Source organism: Mercenaria mercenaria, chromosome 13 (genome assembly GCF_021730395.1).
Source record: "Mercenaria mercenaria strain notata chromosome 13, MADL_Memer_1, whole genome shotgun sequence".
NCBI lineage: Eukaryota > Metazoa > Mollusca > Bivalvia > Venerida > Veneridae > Mercenaria > Mercenaria mercenaria.
In genome coordinates this window covers 17,311,581-17,333,159 of record NC_069373.1, presented here as the reverse complement: position 1 = coordinate 17,333,159, position 21,579 = coordinate 17,311,581, and the positions used below count along the sequence as shown (strand labels likewise).

The following is a 21,579-nucleotide window of genomic DNA, read 5'->3' as shown; positions in this document are numbered from 1 at the left end:
ACCAACAGTGTTTAGAGGGACACCTGGGGTCTTCTTATTCATAAAAAAAAAAAAAGCTTGAAAAGTTGCCATTTGACCTACATTGCGGTGATGTTACTCTTAGACCAAACAAAAATTAAACAGAGTATAACCTGTATTATTAAACAACACATCTGAAAAGCAAAGACCTGTACAAAGGCCTATACTTTCCCCCATTTAGTAAAGTTTTTCGTGAATTAACCTCTCCAAAGCAACAACCTCTGTACAAAAGCAACATTTTAACCTTCCCAGTAGTGTTAGCTGTAGGGAGGTTGCAGTGTACTAAATTCATAGCAATATGATGTCTGTATTCACAGGGGATAACTCCTGAGGTTATTCAAATTTTGTATAATTATGCCCCTTTTGTTTTCCAAACAGGAAATTTGCTGAGATAGTAAAAGTGAAAAAGTAGAAAGCAAGAAAAATAGTTCAAAGAAAGATACGAAAAAGGTTTAACTAGTCAGTAGCCAGATTAAGCAATATGGTAATACACCTTTTATCGTTCTTCAGGGAAGAAGAGGCAATCAAGCTTGATGGGCTAAACGTTGCACAGATGAAAGAATTACGAGACAAAGCTGAAAAACATGCATTCCAGGCGGAGGTCGATCGTATGATGAAACTCATCATCAATTCCTTGTACAAAAACAAAGAGGTAATCACATTATTTCATTGGCAGAGAATTCTCGACATTACATCACGTATATAGTTAATGTTTCTTGATACGAAAAAAAAAGAATTAGCAAATTAATTTTTGTAGCATTTTTTAATACAAATTACAGGTGTTTATGTACATTCATATTTGATCTTTTCTTAAATGGCGCAGCATGTTTCTGGATGCATTGTTGGCAATTATTCATTTGTATCGAACATAACGGTATCCCATGCTGGTTTCTATCATCAGTGACAAGATTTTCTATATATGATTAGAACAAGAATTTCTGTGTTTGATCTGAAGATAAACCATGCTTATCATACATTTAAAATAAAAATAGTTAACTGACTAGAAAAAAATTATTTCTTTGCAGATAATGATATATTTAAAATTATTTATTAATTGCTAGGTGTTTGTTATTAAGCCGCGCAACATACAAGCCAAATGTATAATATATACATGTTGTTTTTGATGTAGCAAGATTTTTCACCTCGAGCAGTAAAGAAAAAATGACAGAAGTATAAATTTAGGTACGGATGGTACATTTGGAGTGAGGGGCCTCTGTTGCAGAGTGATTATGGTTGTTGTCTATGAATCACAGCCCCGCGCTGTTGTTGGTTCCAGACTTGCTTATGTTGTTGTGTGGAAGCCATCCAGCTGGCGTGCTGAAGGTTGGTGGTTCCACCCACATGCGCATCCCTGCCGAAAATAATTGTAGGCGGGGCACCCTGGGGTCTTGCTCAACCAGTTCAAGCTGGAAAGGCGCCGTATGACCAGTGGCTTAAACCTGAACAAAAAAGAAAGATGTGTATGTGATGTCAAGGATGTATGGTGAAATTTTGACTTAATATGCTTACTTGCTTTTTTTCTTCTTCAGATTTTCTTGAGAGAACTGATCTCAAATGCTTCAGATGCCCTCGATAAGATCCGATTTATGTCTCTCACCGACAAGAGTGCGTTAGCAGCAACAGATGAACTAAGCATTAAAATTAAGGTGTGTAGATTTATATTACTTTTTATTTACATGTATGTAGGGTTTGTACATGTAGTATGACTGGTTTTGACAGTTACGTAATTACAAACAGAAGCATATCAATACAATCATGTTCTGTTGATTGTACAAATTGTATTAAGTAGTCTTGACATATATCGTGTTTAGTTTCATGTGAAGATGTCAGCAACAGGAGTGTTTATTTTTATGAGAGTGTGCGGCTGAAGATCATTACGATATCTCATTTCTGACCTTTACAGGTTCTGTTGCTGATTATAGGGACTGGACAGAAGATTTTGGCTAGAAATTATCATTCTTTAAAACTTAAATTTGGTCATATTATGAACATTAGAACATGTGTCTTTGTTTTTAAACTATTTTAAATAATGCTAAATCAAGAGAAAGAAAAAAATGTCTGACTCTGGAATTCAACCGTGGTTGCCTCGGCAGTAATTATAAAAACTTTCCTACTGGCTTGTTTTTTTTTTTGTTTTTTTTACAACAAATTTCTTTTCTTTTTAACAACAGGCAGATAAAGACAATCATGTGCTACATGTTACTGACACGGGTATTGGTATGACGAAGAATGACCTTGTCAATAATCTCGGAACTATTGCCAAGTCGGGAACAAGTGAATTTTTGACGAAGCTCGGAGAAAGTCAATCTCAGGTTGAAATGACAGATCTCATTGGACAGTTTGGTGTTGGATTTTATTCCTCATTTTTGGGTAAGCGGCAGAATGTCTCTTGTACGTACTGTCTGTGAAATCATTAAATTTCGTGGGCGTGAAATTTCGTGGTTTTGGTCAAAATGGCAATTTTGAGGGGATATGAGTTTGTAGATTTCAACTTTGGAACATAAAATGAATGGGAATTTTACTTGTTTGTTGGGATTGACTCAACCACAAAATCCAAAAAAATTACTCCCACACGAATAATAATGATTTCACAGTATACAGTTAAAAAAAAAGAAAAAGAAAACAGCAAAAAAGAACAACCCGTCACTCATTGTTGCAAGGGGAAGAGAAGAAAATGGCCATTGAAAACATTAATTGTTCAAGCTATTGGTTCACAAGCGAGCAGTGTTACACTTTTTGCTCAAAGAAGTCGAACTTGCACAGTTTCCTGTAGGGTAAAAGTGGGTCATACTTCTGATTTAAGCTTAGATGCTGCCATACATGTATTAGATTGAAACTTGACACAAGGCTTCCTACTCATCAGACTTGCTGAAATGAGTAAGATAACTCTTTGTTGCATTTAATTCAAGTTACGACTCTTGTTTTACTTACAATCTATCAAGAAGTTGAAGGCATTCTCTTATGGATAGATTGTGGAATTTGAACTGTATGTTGATTTTTCCTCATCAAATCCTAAATAATTTCTGTTCAGTTGGACTTGTCTTCTGTCTAGTTTTAAAAAATGGTATTTTCTGTTATAGTTGCTGATCGTGTAATTGTGACATCTAAACACAACGATGATGAGCAACACATTTGGGAGTCCGACTCCAACGAGTTCAGCGTCAGCAAGGATCCTCGTGGAAATACTCTTGGTCGTGGAACAACAATCAGGTATACTTACCATTTACCCTAGTTGATTTGAGATAGAAGTATTGAAGTACTTTTTTCACTCTAATGCCATACTTGACTGTAAATACGCTTGTTATAGATTTTGCTTAGATATAAGAAATGAATAGAATACTAGCAGTTCCTGCTATATTCTTTATAATTCATGCAGTAATTAAAAAACGTTGTCAGTCTTTATAGTTTGCAAGCTTTCATTATCAGTCAAAAGTTTTGTCGGGCACACCTGCAGAAATATAGGGTGTCCTTTTAAACTTGAGTAAAAAAAATGTAAGTTTCTTCAGTTAGATAGTTTTAGTTAGTTAGCTCAGGAAGATAGTTTTAGATTTGTTCTATTTCATTTCCAGTTTGCATTTGAAGGAGGAGGCCCATGATTTCTTGGAAGAGAGTTCATTGAAGAACCTCGTAACAAAATACAGTCAGTTCATCACATTTAACATCTACTTGTGGGAAAGCACTGTAAGTTGATCTATCCCTCGGGCTAATCTGGAAACAAGAACAACTGCATGTTAGGAAATACTGTGAAATCATTTAATTTCCTGGGTAAAAAATTCTGGGGTTTGGGGCAAGATGGCTATTTTATTGGGATATCAGTTGATGGATTGAGAGTTCGGATTATAAAATGAATGGTAAATTTTACTTGCTTGTCAGGATTTAAAATTTCTTGCATCGATTCAGCCATGAAATCCACGACTCAGTCCCCAATGAAAAATTTAAATGATGTTACAGTATCTAAAGATATCTGTTGATACAATAGCTGAACAATAACTACAAAGCAGGGATATAAATTAGCAGGGGCCCAGTAGCCCAAGGCCCCTAGATTTTGGGCTGGGCCCCTAAATTGTTGGAGAAAATGCCCATATACCTAATGATAAACATTTATTTTGGACAGTCTGGGCCCCTAAATAAAAATAACTAGTTTATATCCCTGCAAAGTACGATTTTAGTTAAGCTAAAATGTATTTTCAAAAAAAAAAAAAAAAAAAAAAAAAACAGCGGGCAAACAATCAAAGTTTTGATATGGTATGATCTCACTAAATAACCTGCACACTGTAGAAACTTTAAGAAATTATTACAGAAATCTACCTACGTTTTGCCACCTGTGCAAAAAAAGTTGATAAATGCATTGAAACACAGAAATCGTTATCCACAATTTTGCTACAAGGTGATGAGTTCAATCTATACGGTTTTGTATGCTTTTTCTCTTATAAAACTGATTTAGAAATGTTTCCCCATGATTTATCAATTGTTTTATCAACAGACAACTGAGGTTGAGGAACCAATAGATGAAGATGAAGAAGAAACAAAGGAAGAAAAGAGTGATGAGGATGAAGATGCAGAGGTGGAGGAAGAAAAGGATGAAGATAAACCAAAGACGAAAAAAGTCTCCAAGACTGTTTGGGATTGGGTCCTTGTCAATGATGTTAAACCTATCTGGACTAGAAAGTAAGTAATAAGACCTTTGAAATTTGAAATTTCAAGCCTTCATATTTCAGGCAATTTGATTAGTTGGGGAAAGTACTGGTTCAGCATTAAACCTATCAGAATGCTCAATTTGAGATGTAAATATTTAGACTCTGGAATTAGAACAGAAGGAAATGTATACAAGTAAAGTTTATTGCTGTTCAAGCCTTTAACACATTGCTTTTAGAAGAAAAAGATTTTCAACATCAACAACATGCATTTTAGAACTCTTTTTTTTTTTTTTGAGAGAGAGAGACGGCCAAGTGTTTAAGGTCACTGACTACAAAACACTTGCCCCTCAGTTCTGTGGGTTCGGGCCCTGCTCATAGGAAGAAGCAGGCCATCTGGCTTGAGGAATGTCGGTGGTTCTACACAGTGTCTGCTAGTTCTTGAAATAAAGCCCATAGGGGCACCTTAGGTCTTCAAACCTGGAAAGATGCCGTATGATCTAAAAAATATTGTTGGGTTTGAATTTAACTAAAAAAAGATTGTTTATAAAGAGATAAAATGGCAAAATAGTCAGCAATATATATGCAGTCAAAGGGCTAAACTGAAAGTAGGCTATGCTTATTTTCAGCTAATGATGAATTTCCCATTTTGCATCGGGTAGGTACTTCACTATACAGTTAAGTCAGTTCAGCGGCCATACATTAAAAACAAAAAAGAAAGGAATAAGTGCAGACACTGTCACAGTGGTAAGGTGGCAGGTAGGAAGCCAAGGGTCACAAGTCTGATCCCATGCTTCTCCAAATGAATATTTTTTCAGATAAGTGTTCCATGTAGGACCGTTAACACTGGCACACGTAAGAAAATTGTGTTGTCTTTTGTATCTTGCATTATCCTCAAACTAGGTGTTAATAGGAATTTTAATTTTTTTCCAGACCATCTGAAGTCGAGGATGATGAGTATAATGACTTCTATAAATCTGTCAGCCACAAATCAGATGAACCCCTAGCCAAAATACACTTCACAGCCGAAGGCGAGGTCACATTTAAATCCATTCTGTTTGTTCCCAAATCTAGTCCAAATGATATGTTCCAGAACTATGGCAAAAAGATGGAAGGAATTAAGGTATGTACCCGATTAAAACTCCTTTAACTGGACAGTTTGTCAGCTCAGTGTAGAAACTAGCTAACTGCTTCTTAATGTCAAATCAGTGCAGTTAACTACTTTTTACATTGAGCTGACAAATTGTTTCATCCAGTTTCTTCAGTCAGAGGAAAAGTATGATATTTGCCTTTCAGAGTTTGGAAGTTTTGTCAACAAAAGCAGGTACAGGTTCTGACTACACTGATTTAAATCCTGTATATGGGTTAAGTGCGAGCCAATAGTAACACAATGATATTCTATAAAAAATAAAAATAGTGGTTAACTATGCATAACCAAAATTGTAAACAACCTTAGAATGTAAAATCTAGTTGGTAGAGCAAGATAGAAATTTAAGTCAGATTTTACCCTTAGCCTGCTAAATTTCTAAAATGGAATGGTCCATCATGCAATTTGGGCAATACCATTTATTCCAAGAGGTGTTCACTGAAAATTTACTGACTGAATAGCAAACAGTGCAGACCATGATCAGACTGCACAGATATGCAGGCTGATCTTGGTCCACACTGATCACATGGGCAGAATCACTCGCCGCCAGCAGGCTAAAGGTTAATCAACAGTCAAACCTCGTTTGCTTGAACTTGACGGGACAGATAAAAATGGTTCAAGTTAATGGTAATTCGACCCATCGAAAAGGAATTTTCCCTGGACATGACGGTGAGTTTGAGCGAAGTGTGGTGTTTGAATTATCTTGAGTTCGAGCGAACAAAGTTCGACTGTATTTTAGTTATCTTATTTCTTACTGAACTAAATTGAACAAGGTGGTGCTCCCCTATTTCGAAAACACTAAATTTTGACAATAAGATTTCAAGGCTTGCTATAAAGTTTCAAGATCTGAACTATGAAAAGACTATGTTGACATAAAAATAATCTTTCTAATCCTATTTCAGATGTATGTAAGAAGAGTTTTCATCACGGAAGATTTCGAAGACATGATGCCAAAATATCTTTCATTCATCACTGGTGTAGTCGACTCGGATGATTTGCCACTGAATGTGTCAAGAGAAACGCTCCAACAACACAAACTTCTAAAGGTCATTAAGAAGAAACTCGTTAGAAAAACATTGGATATGATTAAAAAGATTGAAAAAGATGATTACGATAAATTCTGGAAAGAGTACAGTACTAAGTAAGTAGTTTTTTTTAGCTCGACTATTCATAGAATAGTAGAGCTATTGGACTCGCCCGTGCGTCGGTGTCCACGTCCACGTCCCGATTTTGGTTAAGGTTTTGTATGTAAGCTGGTATCTTAGTAACCACTTGTGGGAATGGATTGAAACTTCACACATTTATTCACTGTGACAAACTGACTTACATTGCACAGGTTCCATAACTCTATTTTGCTTTTTTACAAAATTATGCCCATTTTTCGACTTTGAAATTTTTGGTTAAGGTTTTGTATGTAAGCTGGTATCTCAGTGACCACTTGTGGGAATGGATTGAAACTTCACACACTTATTCACTGTGATAAACTGACCTACATTGCACAGGTTCCATAACTCTATTTTGCTTTTTTACAAAATTATGCCCCTTTTTCGACTTAGAAATATTTGGTTAAGGTTTTGTATGTAAGCTGGTATCTCAGTACTTACTAATGGGAATGTATTGAAACTTCACATACTTGTTCACTGTCATGATCTGACATGCACTAAGCAAGTCCCATAACTCTACTCTCTTTTTTTTTTTCAAAATTATGCCCCTTTTTCGACTTAGCAGTTTTTGGTTAAATTTTTGTATGTAATCTGATATCTCAGTATCCACTAATTGGAATGGATTGAAACTTCACACACTTGTTCACTGTCATGATCTAACGTGCACTGTGAAGGTCCCATAACTCTACTTGGCATTTTTACAAAATATGCCCCTTTGACTTAGCAGTTTTTGGTTAAGTTTTTGTATGTAAGCTGGTATCTCAGTATCCACAAATTGGAAAGGATTGAAACTTCACACACTAAAGTCTTGTTCACTGTCATGATATGACATGCAGTACAGAGGTTCAGTACCTCTACTTTACATTTTACAAAATTATGCCCCTTTTTCAACTTTTGTATTCATTCAATTGACAAGGCTGTTGAATAATCGAGCGTTGCTGTCCTCTGACAGCTTTTGTTCTAATAAAAATATACTGCAAAATAATTTTATTTTGTTGACATGAAAGACCAGGGTTAAGACCATAATGGCTGTTTCATGAGCATTCGAAATGTGGATTTCAACTTTTGAAGATGAAAGTTCGGTAAGGCTTTAAATTCTGTGTTACAACCAGACGAAACAGCTGCCTAAATAGACGTTACATTGTTAGAAAAACTACTTTCAGTTCTGCCCATGAACTTACAAAATTAGATCCATAAAGGGAGGTAATCATAACCAATGGTAGCTCCAGTAGAAATTTCTACTGTGTTAATCAGTATTCAAACCTTTGAGGTATATTAAAGAAAAAAACTACTAAAAATAGGATTTAAGGAGGGATTAATAGATTTACAGTTCATAACTAAACACGTGGCAGCCACATGTTAAACAAAGGCATTATGAGCCTTTAACAATGAATGAAAATTTATATATGAGTCACGCCATGAGAAAACCAACATAGTGGCTTTGCGACCAGCATGGATCCAGACCAGCCTGCGCATCAGCGCAGTCTGGTCAGGATCCATGCTGTCCGCTTTCAAAGCCTATTGCAATTAGAGAAACTGTTAGCCTGACCAGACTGCGCAGATGGGCAGGCTGGTCTGGATCCATGCTGGTCGCAAAGCCACTATGTTGGTTTTCTCATGACACAGCTCATATTTATTTTTTGGGATTTATTATTATGGTATGACTCAACCATAAAGTTAGGTCCGCCATGAATAGTTATGGTTTTACAGTACACCGAAATATAAAAAGAGACTCCTCAAAGTTGTTTGGTTTGTACAGTTAAAACATGAAAGACTTCAAAAGAAGAGACAAGTAATGAAGCAAAATTAAGTTGAGCGCTTCCAAGTCTTTTGATGTTGACGCTTGCATAAGATAATACCTCGAGGTGAAATGAAAAATTACAGTAAGACTGCAGTTAAAGAGACCTAGGAGTAGGGACCATCCTACAAAGACAGAAACTTTCTTTTTCATTGGAGGAAATTCCGCGTAAAGTAACCCTTCCAGAGCAGTAGCCTCTGTACAACAAACACATTCCTGCCTTCCTAGTGGTCTTCAACCTGTAAAGGTTGCACTGTCTGGTGAAAGTGATAAAACCAGCATTATACTTGAATACATATGCATATTTTAATATAAAACTTGCATACATAGTTGTGCTTCAGCTTTAAACTTGCATCAACATTAATATTTTTGCGTAAAATTTGCATACATACTAGTATTTTCATACTGAAGCAGACTGAAGCAGAAAAAAGAAAAAAACCTGCATACTTATTAGTATATCAGCATTCGTACCAATTCATATTTCAACATAAAACTTGCATACATATTAGTATTTTAGTATTAAACTAGTATACATATTAGTATTCTAGCATTAAACTTGCATACATATCTGTATTCCAGCATTTAACTAGCATACATATCTGTATTCCAGCATTTAACTTGCATGTATATTGGTATTTAAACTTGCATAAATATTTGTATTTCAGCATTAAACTTGGAGTGATTGAAGACCACTCAAATAGAACACGTCTGGCCAAATTGTTGAAATTTTACTCCTCAAACTCGGACACTGAACAGACTTCGTTGGTGGACTATATGGAGAGAATGAAGGAAAAACAAGAACATATTTACTTCATGGCCGGAACAAGCAGGCAGGAGGTATGTATGCTAATTGTCTTAACTTTACATTTGAAATTATGAAGGAGTTTACCTTTAAAGAATACATGTATATTTTTCCTTTGGCCTAAAAATTGTTTGTGTACCCAATGCAACCTTGCTAAAGCTCCTGTCTTAAATGTTTTGTTCCAAATCCAAAATAAATTTAGAAAACTCGGCCTTGTTTTATCACTTTAAACCGGATTTCATTAATCCTGTATTACCTTACCATTCAAGTATGTAAAAAATATTACCTGTTTTTATAACACTAGGAATTTTGAATGATATCCTTCCAAAATAGAAAGGTGAAAAAATGTAATTTTAGGAAGCACTAGGTAGATTGAGTAGCCTAGGAAACCTGACAGTCTTCTACATTCTCTAACCCCCCCCCTCCCACACACACACACACACGCACGCACGCACACACCACCACCACCATGCATGCATGGCCATAATGTATCAATATTGAACATTTCAGTGCCATTACTATAAATGATGATGATGAATTTCTGACAGCCAGACTTGTGGTCAAAAGTACTTTCCCCAATAGAGTACAGAATCACCAAAATTTTCAGTAACTTACTAGAAACTAGTTCTTTGTAAGAAATAAAAGAATTGTTGGTCAGCTTTTTTTGGGTTTGGTTGACCTGGCCACAGTTACATAAAAGAAATACTACTGAAATTGGTGTTAGACTGGACAAAACACTTGTGTGAAGACAGATATTTAAACTGGAGCCAAGCACTTCCATACCTGTGCATTAATATTTGAGCCGTGCCATGGGAAAACCAACATAGTGGGTATGCGACCAGCAAGGATCCAGACCAGCCTGCGCATCCGCGCAGTCTGGTCAGGATCCATGCTGTTCGCTTTCAAAGGCTATTACAATTAGAGAAACTGTTAGCGAACAGCATGGATCCTGACCAGACTGCGCGGATGCGCAGGCTGGTCTGGATCCTTGTTGGTCGCATACCCACTATGCTGGTTTTCTCATGGCGCGGCTCATTTAAATGGTGCTCTTATTTCCACCAAATAGAATAATTTTGCCAATATTGAATTAACTTTTGTATCATTAATGTATCCACTTAGGAGATGATGAGGTGATTTAGAGATATGTTAATTGCAGAAACTGAAATATTTATCCGATAATTTTGAAGTGGCCGAGAGTGAAAATATGTTGTACAAGAATATCAGGGATAGAAGCTGATGTGTTGATTACTTCAAAGAAATGATTTGTGTTTAATACATTTAAAGAATTTTTAATTTTTTCTTGGCAGTAAAATGCCCTTGTTGGTTTTCTTGTAAAGAAGTGAAAATGTATATTCATGAAAAATTTTTGATCATTTGAACAGAAAATGTATCAAAAAATGAAAAAAGCCTCTTTATCTTCTTAAATGGCATACAATTTTGAGACTTTAAGATTTTGTAAAAGGTAATGAAATTTAGTTTCCAAATTAAAAACAAGCACAAATTTCTTCACACAGGTTGAGAAGTCACCATTTGTTGAGAGGCTGTTGAAGAAAGGATATGAAGTGTTGTATCTAGTAGAACCAGTTGACGAATACTGTATCCAGTCCCTCCCGGAGTTTGAAGGCAAAAAATTCCAGAACGTTGCCAAGGAAGGCCTTAAGATTGACCAATCAGAGAAGGCAAAAGAATACAAAGAACAATTGGAAAAAGATTTCGAACCTTTGATCAAATGGTTGAAGGACACTGCTCTTGGAGATAAGGTGAAATGCTTGATATTTTTAAAATAATAAAAGCTATTTCTGGATGTACATGTAAATGACAGGTGCTGTTGTTTTGGTCTATTTCATGTATGTTTATGAGGCCTGTTGTGAAATCATCTAGAAATTGCCGACAGATGTAAAAAGCACTAAAATATATGAAATTCAAAAGAATCTCTTGCATCTGTTTCACTTCCAGTATATTTACTTCTATACTGAAGATTTTTATGTATGAAATTGTAAGTAGTTTAAATAACCTGAAAATTGCATGCTTGGTTATCATGCCTGTAGACAGTACTTAAGTTTTTCAGAAATACCGTAGATTAGATATAGTTCACAACACTTCTGTTTCATGATTTAGTAGTCAGCACTCTAAATTACTCTAAGACACGTCAAGTGTTTACGACTTATAATGGGTACATAGTGCTGGTTGGTAAACACGCCTGCTTTAAACTTTCAAATTCCAGTCTGCAAATACTGAAAACAAAAGTATTGTTATTATTACGTGTTTAATAAACAAGTATAAATGTAATATTTATATAAAGAGAATTGACAGCAAAAGTGTTTTGATTTTATACGACAGTCTTTTGACAATTATTGATCATTGGAACACGTGTTTAATGTAATCTTTTTTTTTCTATTTTTAGATTGAGAAGGCAGTTATTTCCGAGAGGTTGTCTGAGTCACCATGTGCATTGGTTGCCAGTCAGTTTGGCTGGTCTGGTAACATGGAGAGAATTATGAAGGCTCAGGCATACGCTAAATCTCAGGACCCGTCTCAACAGTAAGTATCAGTCCAATTCTGCAAAATCATTCATATTCTGTGCGGTGGGGACTAATTTTCGTGGATTTTGCAGTTGCATCAGCATGTTAATTTAACCCTAGACTATAAAATGCTTATATAATTAAATGTTGGCTTGGATAGATCTGTGCACCTGGGGTCTTCCTCCACCATCAAAGCTGGAACGTCGCCATATATGACCAAATTGTGTTGGTGTGACAAACCCAATAAAATAAATAGATGGATAGATCTGTGTATGATATTTAAAAAAAAACAGTGAATATGAATCTGTTAAATTTATTGAGTAATATGTAGAGGATATTTGTTTGTTTTTCATGAATATAGAATATATTTTGGGAAGTGAAATAATTTCTATATTTCCAGGAGTACATATTAAAATGTGAAATTTGTCTCACTTGAGCAAGATGTATTTCATATTAAAAAAAGGTTCTTTATTGATGGAAAACAAGTAAAAAATTAACCAAAAATATGTGATATTTGCAGTGTGAGTGATATGGAGTATATTTCACTAATAAACCCCACAAAAAATACATAAAATGTATATGTTGTAATTGTGCCTTTGGCGTCTGTCAAAATTTTTTTTTTTTTTTTTCCAGATATTATGCATCACAGAAAAAGACTTTAGAAGTTAACCCAAGACATCCTTTAATAAAAGAACTTAAAACAAGAGTAGAGGTAAGGCTGTAAATTATTGGCCAGAGATAGAACTGATCTCCTTGGCGACTGCTGCTTTAAGACATATTGTATACCAGGGCTTTTTCTTGATTGACTTTTTAACTGGTATTGGTCATACTCATAATTGAAAAAAAAACAACACCTCGCTCCCTCCCTCTCTCAAACTTGAAATTTCCGACAATTATTGGACTTTCTAAAAGTGTGACAAATATTGGTCTATTGATACTTGTATAGAAGTGCAAGTTATTATAAAGAAACAAGTTTCTGTAAGATAGAATTATGCAGTTTGTTAGTATTAAGATTTCTGGATTGCCATCTCCTTCCACACCATCCACCAATTTTGACCAAAGTGCAGTAAGAATTCCTAAAGCCAAGGGAATGGGTCATTTTCCCCTAATACTGAAAATAAAAATAACGTGTTGCTTTCGTAGTTTTAACAAAAATGCTGGTTCTAGCACTGTTGTTCTTCCCCATTACGGGTTTTCCTGTAAATATTTCGCGCCCTCAATGCGAAACTAGTCTTATCTGCTTCTATTTCTATATACACTTAGACTAGTTTCGCACTGAGCCCTCGATTTGCAGCTGTTTTGAAATAACAGATCAAAAGCACCTTGCTAAATTTTACTTATGAATACAACTTTTTAATTTTTTCAGGCTAACGCAGATGATACAACAGCTAAAGATCTTGCTGTTGTTATGTTTGAAACAGCTACTTTAAGATCAGGATATTCTGTACCAGATTCGGCAGAATTTGCCAGCAGAATTGAAAGAATGCTTCGAGTAGCTATGGATGTTGATTTAGATGCAAAGGTATTAAAGCATAAAGTATTTTTGTAATGTAAAATCATTAGTTTATTGCATATTTCTTTTTTTTTTTTTTTTTTTTTTTTACATTAATTATAGACTAAAGTTTCTCTTACATACATTTCAAACCAGTACTTGCATTTAAGTGTTGATGGTGTGGGCTCCAACCTACTGCCTGCAGGATAGGTTCTATAATCAAACTCTGTACTGCACAACTGTGCCTTTCTTTTAATGATATTCCGTGGGTCTCTGTGGCAGAGTGGTAACGGTTGCTGACCAGATCATTTGCCCCTCGCCGATTTGGGTTTGATACCTTTGTTGGGGTGTAGAACTTCCCATGTGAGGATGCCATCCAGCTGGCTTGCTCACGGGAGGTCGGTGGTTCTACCCAGTGCCCCTCCTGCCTGAAATAATACCTGTAGAGCCATCTGTGGTCTTCCTCCACTATCAGAAACTGGAGAAGTTGCCATATGACTTACACTGTATCGGTGTGACTTTAAATCCAACAAAAACAAAACAAATTTACTATCATTCGCACTGAAGTGGTTAAAAAACTGGCATGAAATTAAACTGATCCCAGGTTGAGGCAGAGCCAGAATTTGATGATGAACCAGCTGATGAAGATGAAGATACGGAAGAAGTTGCTGCTGATGAGGAAGGTGGTGATGATAAGGCAGATGATTCAGAGGAAAAGGTTAGTGATGTGTGACCATAGCTGTTCTTGGTTTTACAACAAACTTCATAGAACAAACTGTATAAATTTCTCTGTTTAACTTTTTGTGCAGCCTGCATCAATTTATGTTCTGGAAGCCAAATACCATTTTAATACTTAAAAACTATCAAAGGCACTATTAAATACTCAAAAATTTGCCCAAGTGATATTGCTCCGTCATTCCTCTTTTTGACATTTTATTAAAAGTAATTTCCTGTAAACGTTTTTATTTTTAATTCACGAATTTAGAAATGAGACAAATTGAAACTGAATGATCAGGAATTTGAAACTGGAACTTCTTAAAATACAATTACTAAGTACAGACTTTTCACGTCTTTATGATTAGACAAGTGAATGAACTGCTAGGCTGAAGGGTAACATAAAAATGTTACTGAACCAGTATGTTTGTTCTATGTGGTTTGATACAAAATAGCATGTAGATCAAGTTAGATAATAATGCAAATCATCATACCGGTTATATTTTAGTAATAATGTTACTCAGATGTATAATATAGATTTGATCCTTCGCAATTACTATTTTTTTTACTTTTCATGATATTACAGACCAAATTACTATTTTTTTTACTTTTCATGATATTACAGACCAATTATGTAGATGTTTTTGTTATAGCACTGATTTTATATCTTGTCAATTTATTGCATAAAAGTTGTTACAATTTCTGGTTTAGGAGATCCAGGTTGAAATGATGGATGGGGTATTTTGGATACTTTAAAGTAATGCACAAATGTTGAAAAAAGTTGAAATATGTTTCAATTTTCCATACAGTATTTACTGATTTATCAGATTTTACCCTGGATCTCTCAAGTTTAGTTGTGTTTTCTTCAAATGTATGATTAAAATAAAAATTGTGCTATTAACCACAGTTACTCCCCTTGTACCAAAGCTTCTTGCCTGTGTGTGTGTGTTTTAGTTATGCTCAGATAGAGTAACCAGGGCCTTTAATCAAATAAAAACTACAATATTATGAAAGGCCTTGATTTTTTTTCATTTTGGACTAAACTGTTTTTGTTCTTAATTTTGTAATGTTTGTAACAAGGAGATATAGCGATATACATGCAGCTTTAAAGTAAAGTGTCTAACCTTTAGAAAGTCCATAGAGGGACACAGAGTATATATATATGAGAAATTAGTTTGTCCGAGAGGGACACAGCAATATATTTATTAATTATAGGCTATAATTAACCATTCATGGACGGTTATTCATGAAAGAACTGATTGTTCATGTTCCATATTTAAATTCTTTTATATCTCCACCATAAAGGGCTGGATAGTCTCCATATGCCCTGTTGTTGTGTCGGTATTACATTAAACGCTTCCAAAAATTAGTTACTGCAGTAGGTGGAGCACAAGACTTAAGACTTGCGAGGTTCCAAATTTATCATGTTTTTCATGACGATTTGACAGACATCAGACTGTGTCTGAAAGAGTTCATCCTCCTACTTCTTTATCAGTTACTTGCTGAGAACTATCGGAAATGGTGCTTAATCCAGGTACACTAGATGGGTTAATTAACCTCGTTACAAAACAGAGATACTGTTGAAAAACATTTTGAAACCTAATTAAATGAGATAAACAATTTACATTGGTTCATTACTTTTGTTGTAAAACTAGACAAAAAATTTTGAAAATAGGTAAATATTTAGTATCTAAGAAAGAAATGTTTGAGCAAATTTTTGTGCATATTTATTCCCCTTGGTTGCTCTTCTGTGATTTTTAGTCACAAGTTACGAAATGTTGCATGTCCTGAACTTGAGTTCCATCTGTGTGACAGTTTGAATTGTTTTAGCATCGTGAACGTTGAATGAAGCACATCCATTATATTATTTTACCATAGAAAGTATTTTAAAAAAAACAACATTTTTCATTTTCCATTAAAAAATTTTCAAAATGGCATGACATAATGTTTTGGTTTAGACAAATGGCGAAATTCTCAATTGGGTGGTAAACCCAAATTTTTCAGTCATATATGCCAGCAAGCGTTCACATAAAACACATACACACATGTAACATTTTTGTTGGTGAAAATATGCATACACCAGGCAGGAGTTTTTTGCATACAAGGGGAGAGAATTCTTACTAAAGTTGATTAACTTCTCATGAATTCTCTCCCTTTTTCTCATTACAGACAGAAGAAACCCATGACGAGTTGTAACACTGGTTTTGTTTAGAGACACATTTTTATATCATCATTTATGGAAGGTCTTCTATCTGTGCTATTATCTTCGTTTTTCCATGAGAACTTTGTGTCATTTTTCATTAGAACTGCGTCATTTTTCCATGAGAATGGTTGCGTCATGACACCATTTTGTGTACATGTTTAACATGTTTGGGGAAAAAACGCTCTCAGTCACGTTTACACTGATCACAACGAGTATGAGACATAGATGACGGGCATATCTGCAGGCTGTGTAAGACTATGAAAAATCTCCACCAGTTTTAGTCACTCTATGTACTACAACTTTACCTTATTTACAACAGTTGAACTGAGAACATTCAATTTTGCATTCAAAGTTTCCATAGTCATTCTGGGAAATTGAGTAAGATTTTGACCTTAATGAAAGCTTTGTATTCATGTGATACTTGTAAATGTAAAGTTTTTTTGGCATTACTTACATAATTTGTTTGTTATACACGGGTTTAGGAGATTGAAGTCAGTATCTTTTGTTGCAAAAGTTAGCATATGTTAAAGTAAAAATTTCACAAATGACATATTTATGAATTACAGAATTTCGTTTCTTCTGTGAAATTAACTTGATTTTAAAGTTTGGAGATAAAATTGTAAAAAAGGCTACATCAGTGTTCTTCCAGTAAAAATATTGCATATTCATGATAGTGCAAATATTAAAACCATATCCAATTTCAAAATGTAACTGCAGAAAGATGTTGAATATTTCTCAGAAGTTCTGATTTTTATTATTTTTATTCAAGCTTGATCATTCATCAGAAATTGTCCCAAATAAACACCAATTTAACTATGGAATCATGAAAATATTGTCACAAAAGATACTGTACAGTAAATATATAAACTGAAAAAAAAACCACAATTATGTAGTTATAGTAACATGTTCACAATTATATGTATGTAATCATTTGAAGTACGCATAAAAGGCTCATTAAATCAGTATGTGATAGTTGTAAATAGAAATCGTGGTAATTTGAAAAAATGGTAAAATCTCAAAAAAAAAAAATCTAAAACCTAATATTTAAAGTTCAATAATCCGCATACCGCTGTATTTACTTGTACATTAAATGCTTTTTCATTTTCTTTTTTTTTTTTTTTTTTTTTTTTTTCATCAAAGTATTTTTCAAGTTCCCAATACCTTACATGAATCAGTGTCTGCACAGAATGGCATATTTCAAATTCACATCAGATTGTTCCATTTATGTTTAGTTTGGTCAAGTTTTTAAATTATTTTTATGTTGTAAAACCATTGTGCAGTTGTGAAGTAGTTTTTGCCAAACAAAAAATTATATATTTTGTACTTATTTTTTCTCTTCTTTTTTTTATTTTATTTTCTTGGCATAATTGAATTGATTTCTAAAGTATTCTAGAAAAGAGTCACAAAATAATTCTTGACTGCATGCTCAAGACTGACTATCCATTTAACATCAAGAAGTTCCAGAGGTACCCTTCGTGTTAAATCGGGCACAACTATAGAAACAAGCTTGGTTAGGGTGGCCGAGTGGTTACGGTCACTGACTTCAAATCCCTAGCCCCTCACCGATGTGGGTTCAAGCCTCACTCGGGACATTGAATTCTTAAGGGAAGCCATCCAGCTGGCTTACGGATAGTCGGTGGTTCTACCCAGGTGCCTACCTTTGATGAAGTAATGCACGGTGGGGCACCTGGGATCTTCCTCCACCATCAAAGTTGGAAAGTCACCATATTACCTGTTATTGTCGATGCGACGTTAAACCCAACAAAAACAAGCTTGGCTAGGTCAGTTTTTAAGCACAGGACCAAGAATACATGGCGTATGGTCTTATTAATATGACAAATTGGCAGAAGACCCAGTGTCTCAAGTGGTTTTTCCTCCACCTCTGATTGATGAGGGGAATTTGGTTATTTGTTGAGGTCAGGTAGGTGCAGAATCATCGAGAAACACTGATTAGGTGTACTGATCATCATTACATTACCGAAATACAGCATTTAACAAAATCAAACTTACTTAAGAAGGAGAGTTACTTTAAAAAAAATACAATCAAAAGCAAAGGTTGTTGCAACGACTTAGAATTAATTTTTTACCAAAGTCAGACTGAAACATTTATCAAGAGGTTGTTATGCAATCACTCTATTGCAACCATGGCTCTTGAGTGTAAAGTTAGTAAAACTGTAAAAATTTAAATCTCCATTTTAGTCCACAACTTCAAGTTTCCCAGATTCTTTGATTTGGGACATAAATTTTCCGTTGTGTGTTTAAATTATCCTTTGTGGTCTTTAATGTAGTATGTATAGGTGATAAAAATTGAGCCGTGCCATGGGAAAACCGCCATAGTGGCTTTGCGACCAGCATGGATCCTGATCAGACTGCGCTAATGCGCAGGCTGGTCTGGATCCATGCTGGTCACAAAGCCACTATGTTAGTTTTTCTCGTGGCGCGGCACAGATGTATGTGCATGGTAAATTTGTTCATCAGTCAGTATAAGTGAACTTACTCAAATAGTTTACCAAAGACATATATACATTCATGAGCTTACTAAATCGGTTCCTTTAAGGAAAAAAATACTGCAGTTTACTACAAAGGCTAGGATAGAAAAAGTAGAGATTGTGTGCGAAACCAAACAATGTATTTTTGCCATGTATGCACCTCTGTGAATATAGGGGATGGTGTTCATTTACTTATCAGACAAAACCTTTAGTTACTCGGTTAGCTATAGGTCATCTGATATTCACGATATACACCGTTTATGTGTTAAGTTTGCTACACGTTTAATTTATTCATTGTCACCAAACAAAGCAGCTTACACTGTTGTGAACTTTTAAACTCTATTTTTGTACCAAAAAAGTTGCAAATGTTTATTTTGCAAAGAGAAGTAGTGCTATATAAATCGGCATTGTCGGATACCATTCCATTAGAACGATATATTAAGTATTTGTTGTTGACACTATCTCCAACTTCTGTTTCATACAGCATTCATTTTCAAATACTACTGGTTGCATCTTGATTAAAATGTTGACATTTAATGTGTTATGGATGGACATACTTTTTCACATATAAATGTGGTTAAAGTATTTTATTTTTTTTTGTAAAAAGGTGTTTTTACTGGTCTGAGTAAATGATACTTGAATAGAAGTTAGCCTAGTAGTGTTTGAGAAATAATTGACATTGTTCGTTTATGAAATATGATAATAAATTATGTGAAACCAAAGATATATCGTATGTTGTATGTGTGATTTTCTTGTTCAGTCCAGAACTTCTAAACCTCATGAAGGATATTTATGAAACTTGGATGAAATGACCATCTCGTCAAGACTGGGTACAGAAACTATGTTCCAATTCTGCCTACACAAGGTCAAGGCCATAGTCAAAGGTCGTGTGTTTGAGATTGGCTCCATATCTTCTTAACCACTTAAAGGATATTTACGAAACTTGGATGAAATGATCATTACATTAAAATGTTTGTTCCAAGTGGGCCTGCCAGAGGTCAAGGTCATCATTAATAAAAAATAAAATAAAAAACAAGTGTTCACTCCGTAACTTTGTATACCATCCATCCTGTAGTAAAGGTCCTACTTGGTAGGTTGGTCTTTGGCATTGATACATAGTACCTTTTAAAATATTGGAATTTTGAATGCTATATTATAATAGAGTTCCACTATGATGGAGTAGTTTTTAGCCAGGTTTTAAACTGGTTATTAGATTGGTGAATGTCGTTGGGCGAGTGGCGTCGACTTCTGAAGGAACCAGGTCAAGGTCACACTTAGAGGTCAAAGGTCAAATTCAAGAATTACTTTGTCTAGAGAATATCTTCTTCATGCATGGAGGGATTTTGGTGTAACTTGGCACAATTGTTCACCATCATGAGGCGGAGTGTCATGCACAAGAACTAGGTCTAAGGTCAAGGTCACACTTAGAGGTCAAAGGATACAAGAATGAAAAGTTTGTCCAGATCATTTCTTCTTCATGCATGGAGGGATTTCGATGTAACTTGGAACAAATGTTCACCACCATGAGACGGAGTGTCATGCACAAGAAACAGTCCCCAAGTCTAAGGTCAAGGTCACAGAGGTCAAATTCAAGAATGACTGTGTCTGGAGAATATCTTCTTCATGCATGGAGGAATTTTGTAACTTGGCACAGTTGTTCACCACCATAAGACAGAGTGTCATGTGCAAGAACCAGGTCCCTAGGTCTAAGGTCAAGATCACACTTAGAGGTCCAAGGATACAAGAATGAAAAGTTTGTCCGTAGCATTTCTTCATGCATGGAGGGATTTTGATGTAACTTGGCACAGTTGTTCACCACCATAAGACGGAGTGTCATGTGCAAGAACCAGGTCCCTAGGTCTAAGGTCAAGGTCACACTTAGCCAAAGGTTACGTACAAGACTGACTTCTTCATGTATGGAGAGATTTTGATGTAACTTGGCACAACTGTACACCTAATTGTACACCATCACGAGATGGAGTGTCATATGCAAAAACCAGGTCCCTAGTTTAGAATTACTTCCCTTTGTTGTTACTATAAATAGTTTATATTGTAACTTTTTAGCTCACCTGAGCAATGCTCGGGGTGAGCTATTGTGATCACAGCAGTTGTGATAAAAGACATCTCTTCCAAAACCACTGAATGGATTTTTATGAAACTTGGCATGGATGTTCCGCTACCAAAGTTGTTCAAATGGTTGCACATAGAAACAATTATGGCTAGGGCCTTGATGTTTGGCATGTGATATCAGATTTGTAATTTCTACAGTAATTATTCAAGTTATTGCCCTAGGTTCAAAAATGTGTATGAAATGTATATAATATAAGCAAACATAGAAGAAAACTGCCTTGTACACAGGTGAGCGCTTTAGGTTCAATGACCCTCTTGTTTATTACTGGTTGCAGGGAGAAATCGAGACCAATTTTATGTAGTACAACATGCATGTTACATCCAATTTTGATCTGTCTCTGGATTTTTGTGTGATATTTGGGGTCACCGTTCATAAAAGTAGAAAAATGGTTTCCATTCAATATTTTTAGTTTGTACACCTATTGTTAGCAAACTGTGTGTGTAGATTTTTATCAAACACAAAGGTT

General features: G+C 35.1%; 1 protein-coding gene across 1 annotated transcript in view; it reads left to right on the top strand.

Annotated features, from left to right (window-relative positions):
* The window catches only part of LOC123529580 (uncharacterized), an 81,851-nt gene that overhangs the window by 21,265 nt on the left and 39,007 nt on the right, over positions 1-21,579 (top strand). Inside the window, exons 3-16 of the mRNA XM_053521275.1 lie at positions 529-670; positions 1,548-1,664; positions 2,190-2,388; positions 3,099-3,228; positions 3,588-3,699; positions 4,502-4,686; positions 5,586-5,775; positions 6,702-6,940; positions 9,426-9,597; positions 11,077-11,322; positions 11,967-12,103; positions 12,718-12,796; positions 13,451-13,606; positions 14,181-14,294. Coding sequence (XP_053377250.1) covers positions 529-670; positions 1,548-1,664; positions 2,190-2,388; positions 3,099-3,228; positions 3,588-3,699; positions 4,502-4,686; positions 5,586-5,775; positions 6,702-6,940; positions 9,426-9,597; positions 11,077-11,322; positions 11,967-12,103; positions 12,718-12,796; positions 13,451-13,606; positions 14,181-14,294 — 2,218 coding nt within the window. The remainder of the gene's footprint in view (positions 1-528; positions 671-1,547; positions 1,665-2,189; positions 2,389-3,098; positions 3,229-3,587; positions 3,700-4,501; positions 4,687-5,585; positions 5,776-6,701; positions 6,941-9,425; positions 9,598-11,076; positions 11,323-11,966; positions 12,104-12,717; positions 12,797-13,450; positions 13,607-14,180; positions 14,295-21,579) is intronic.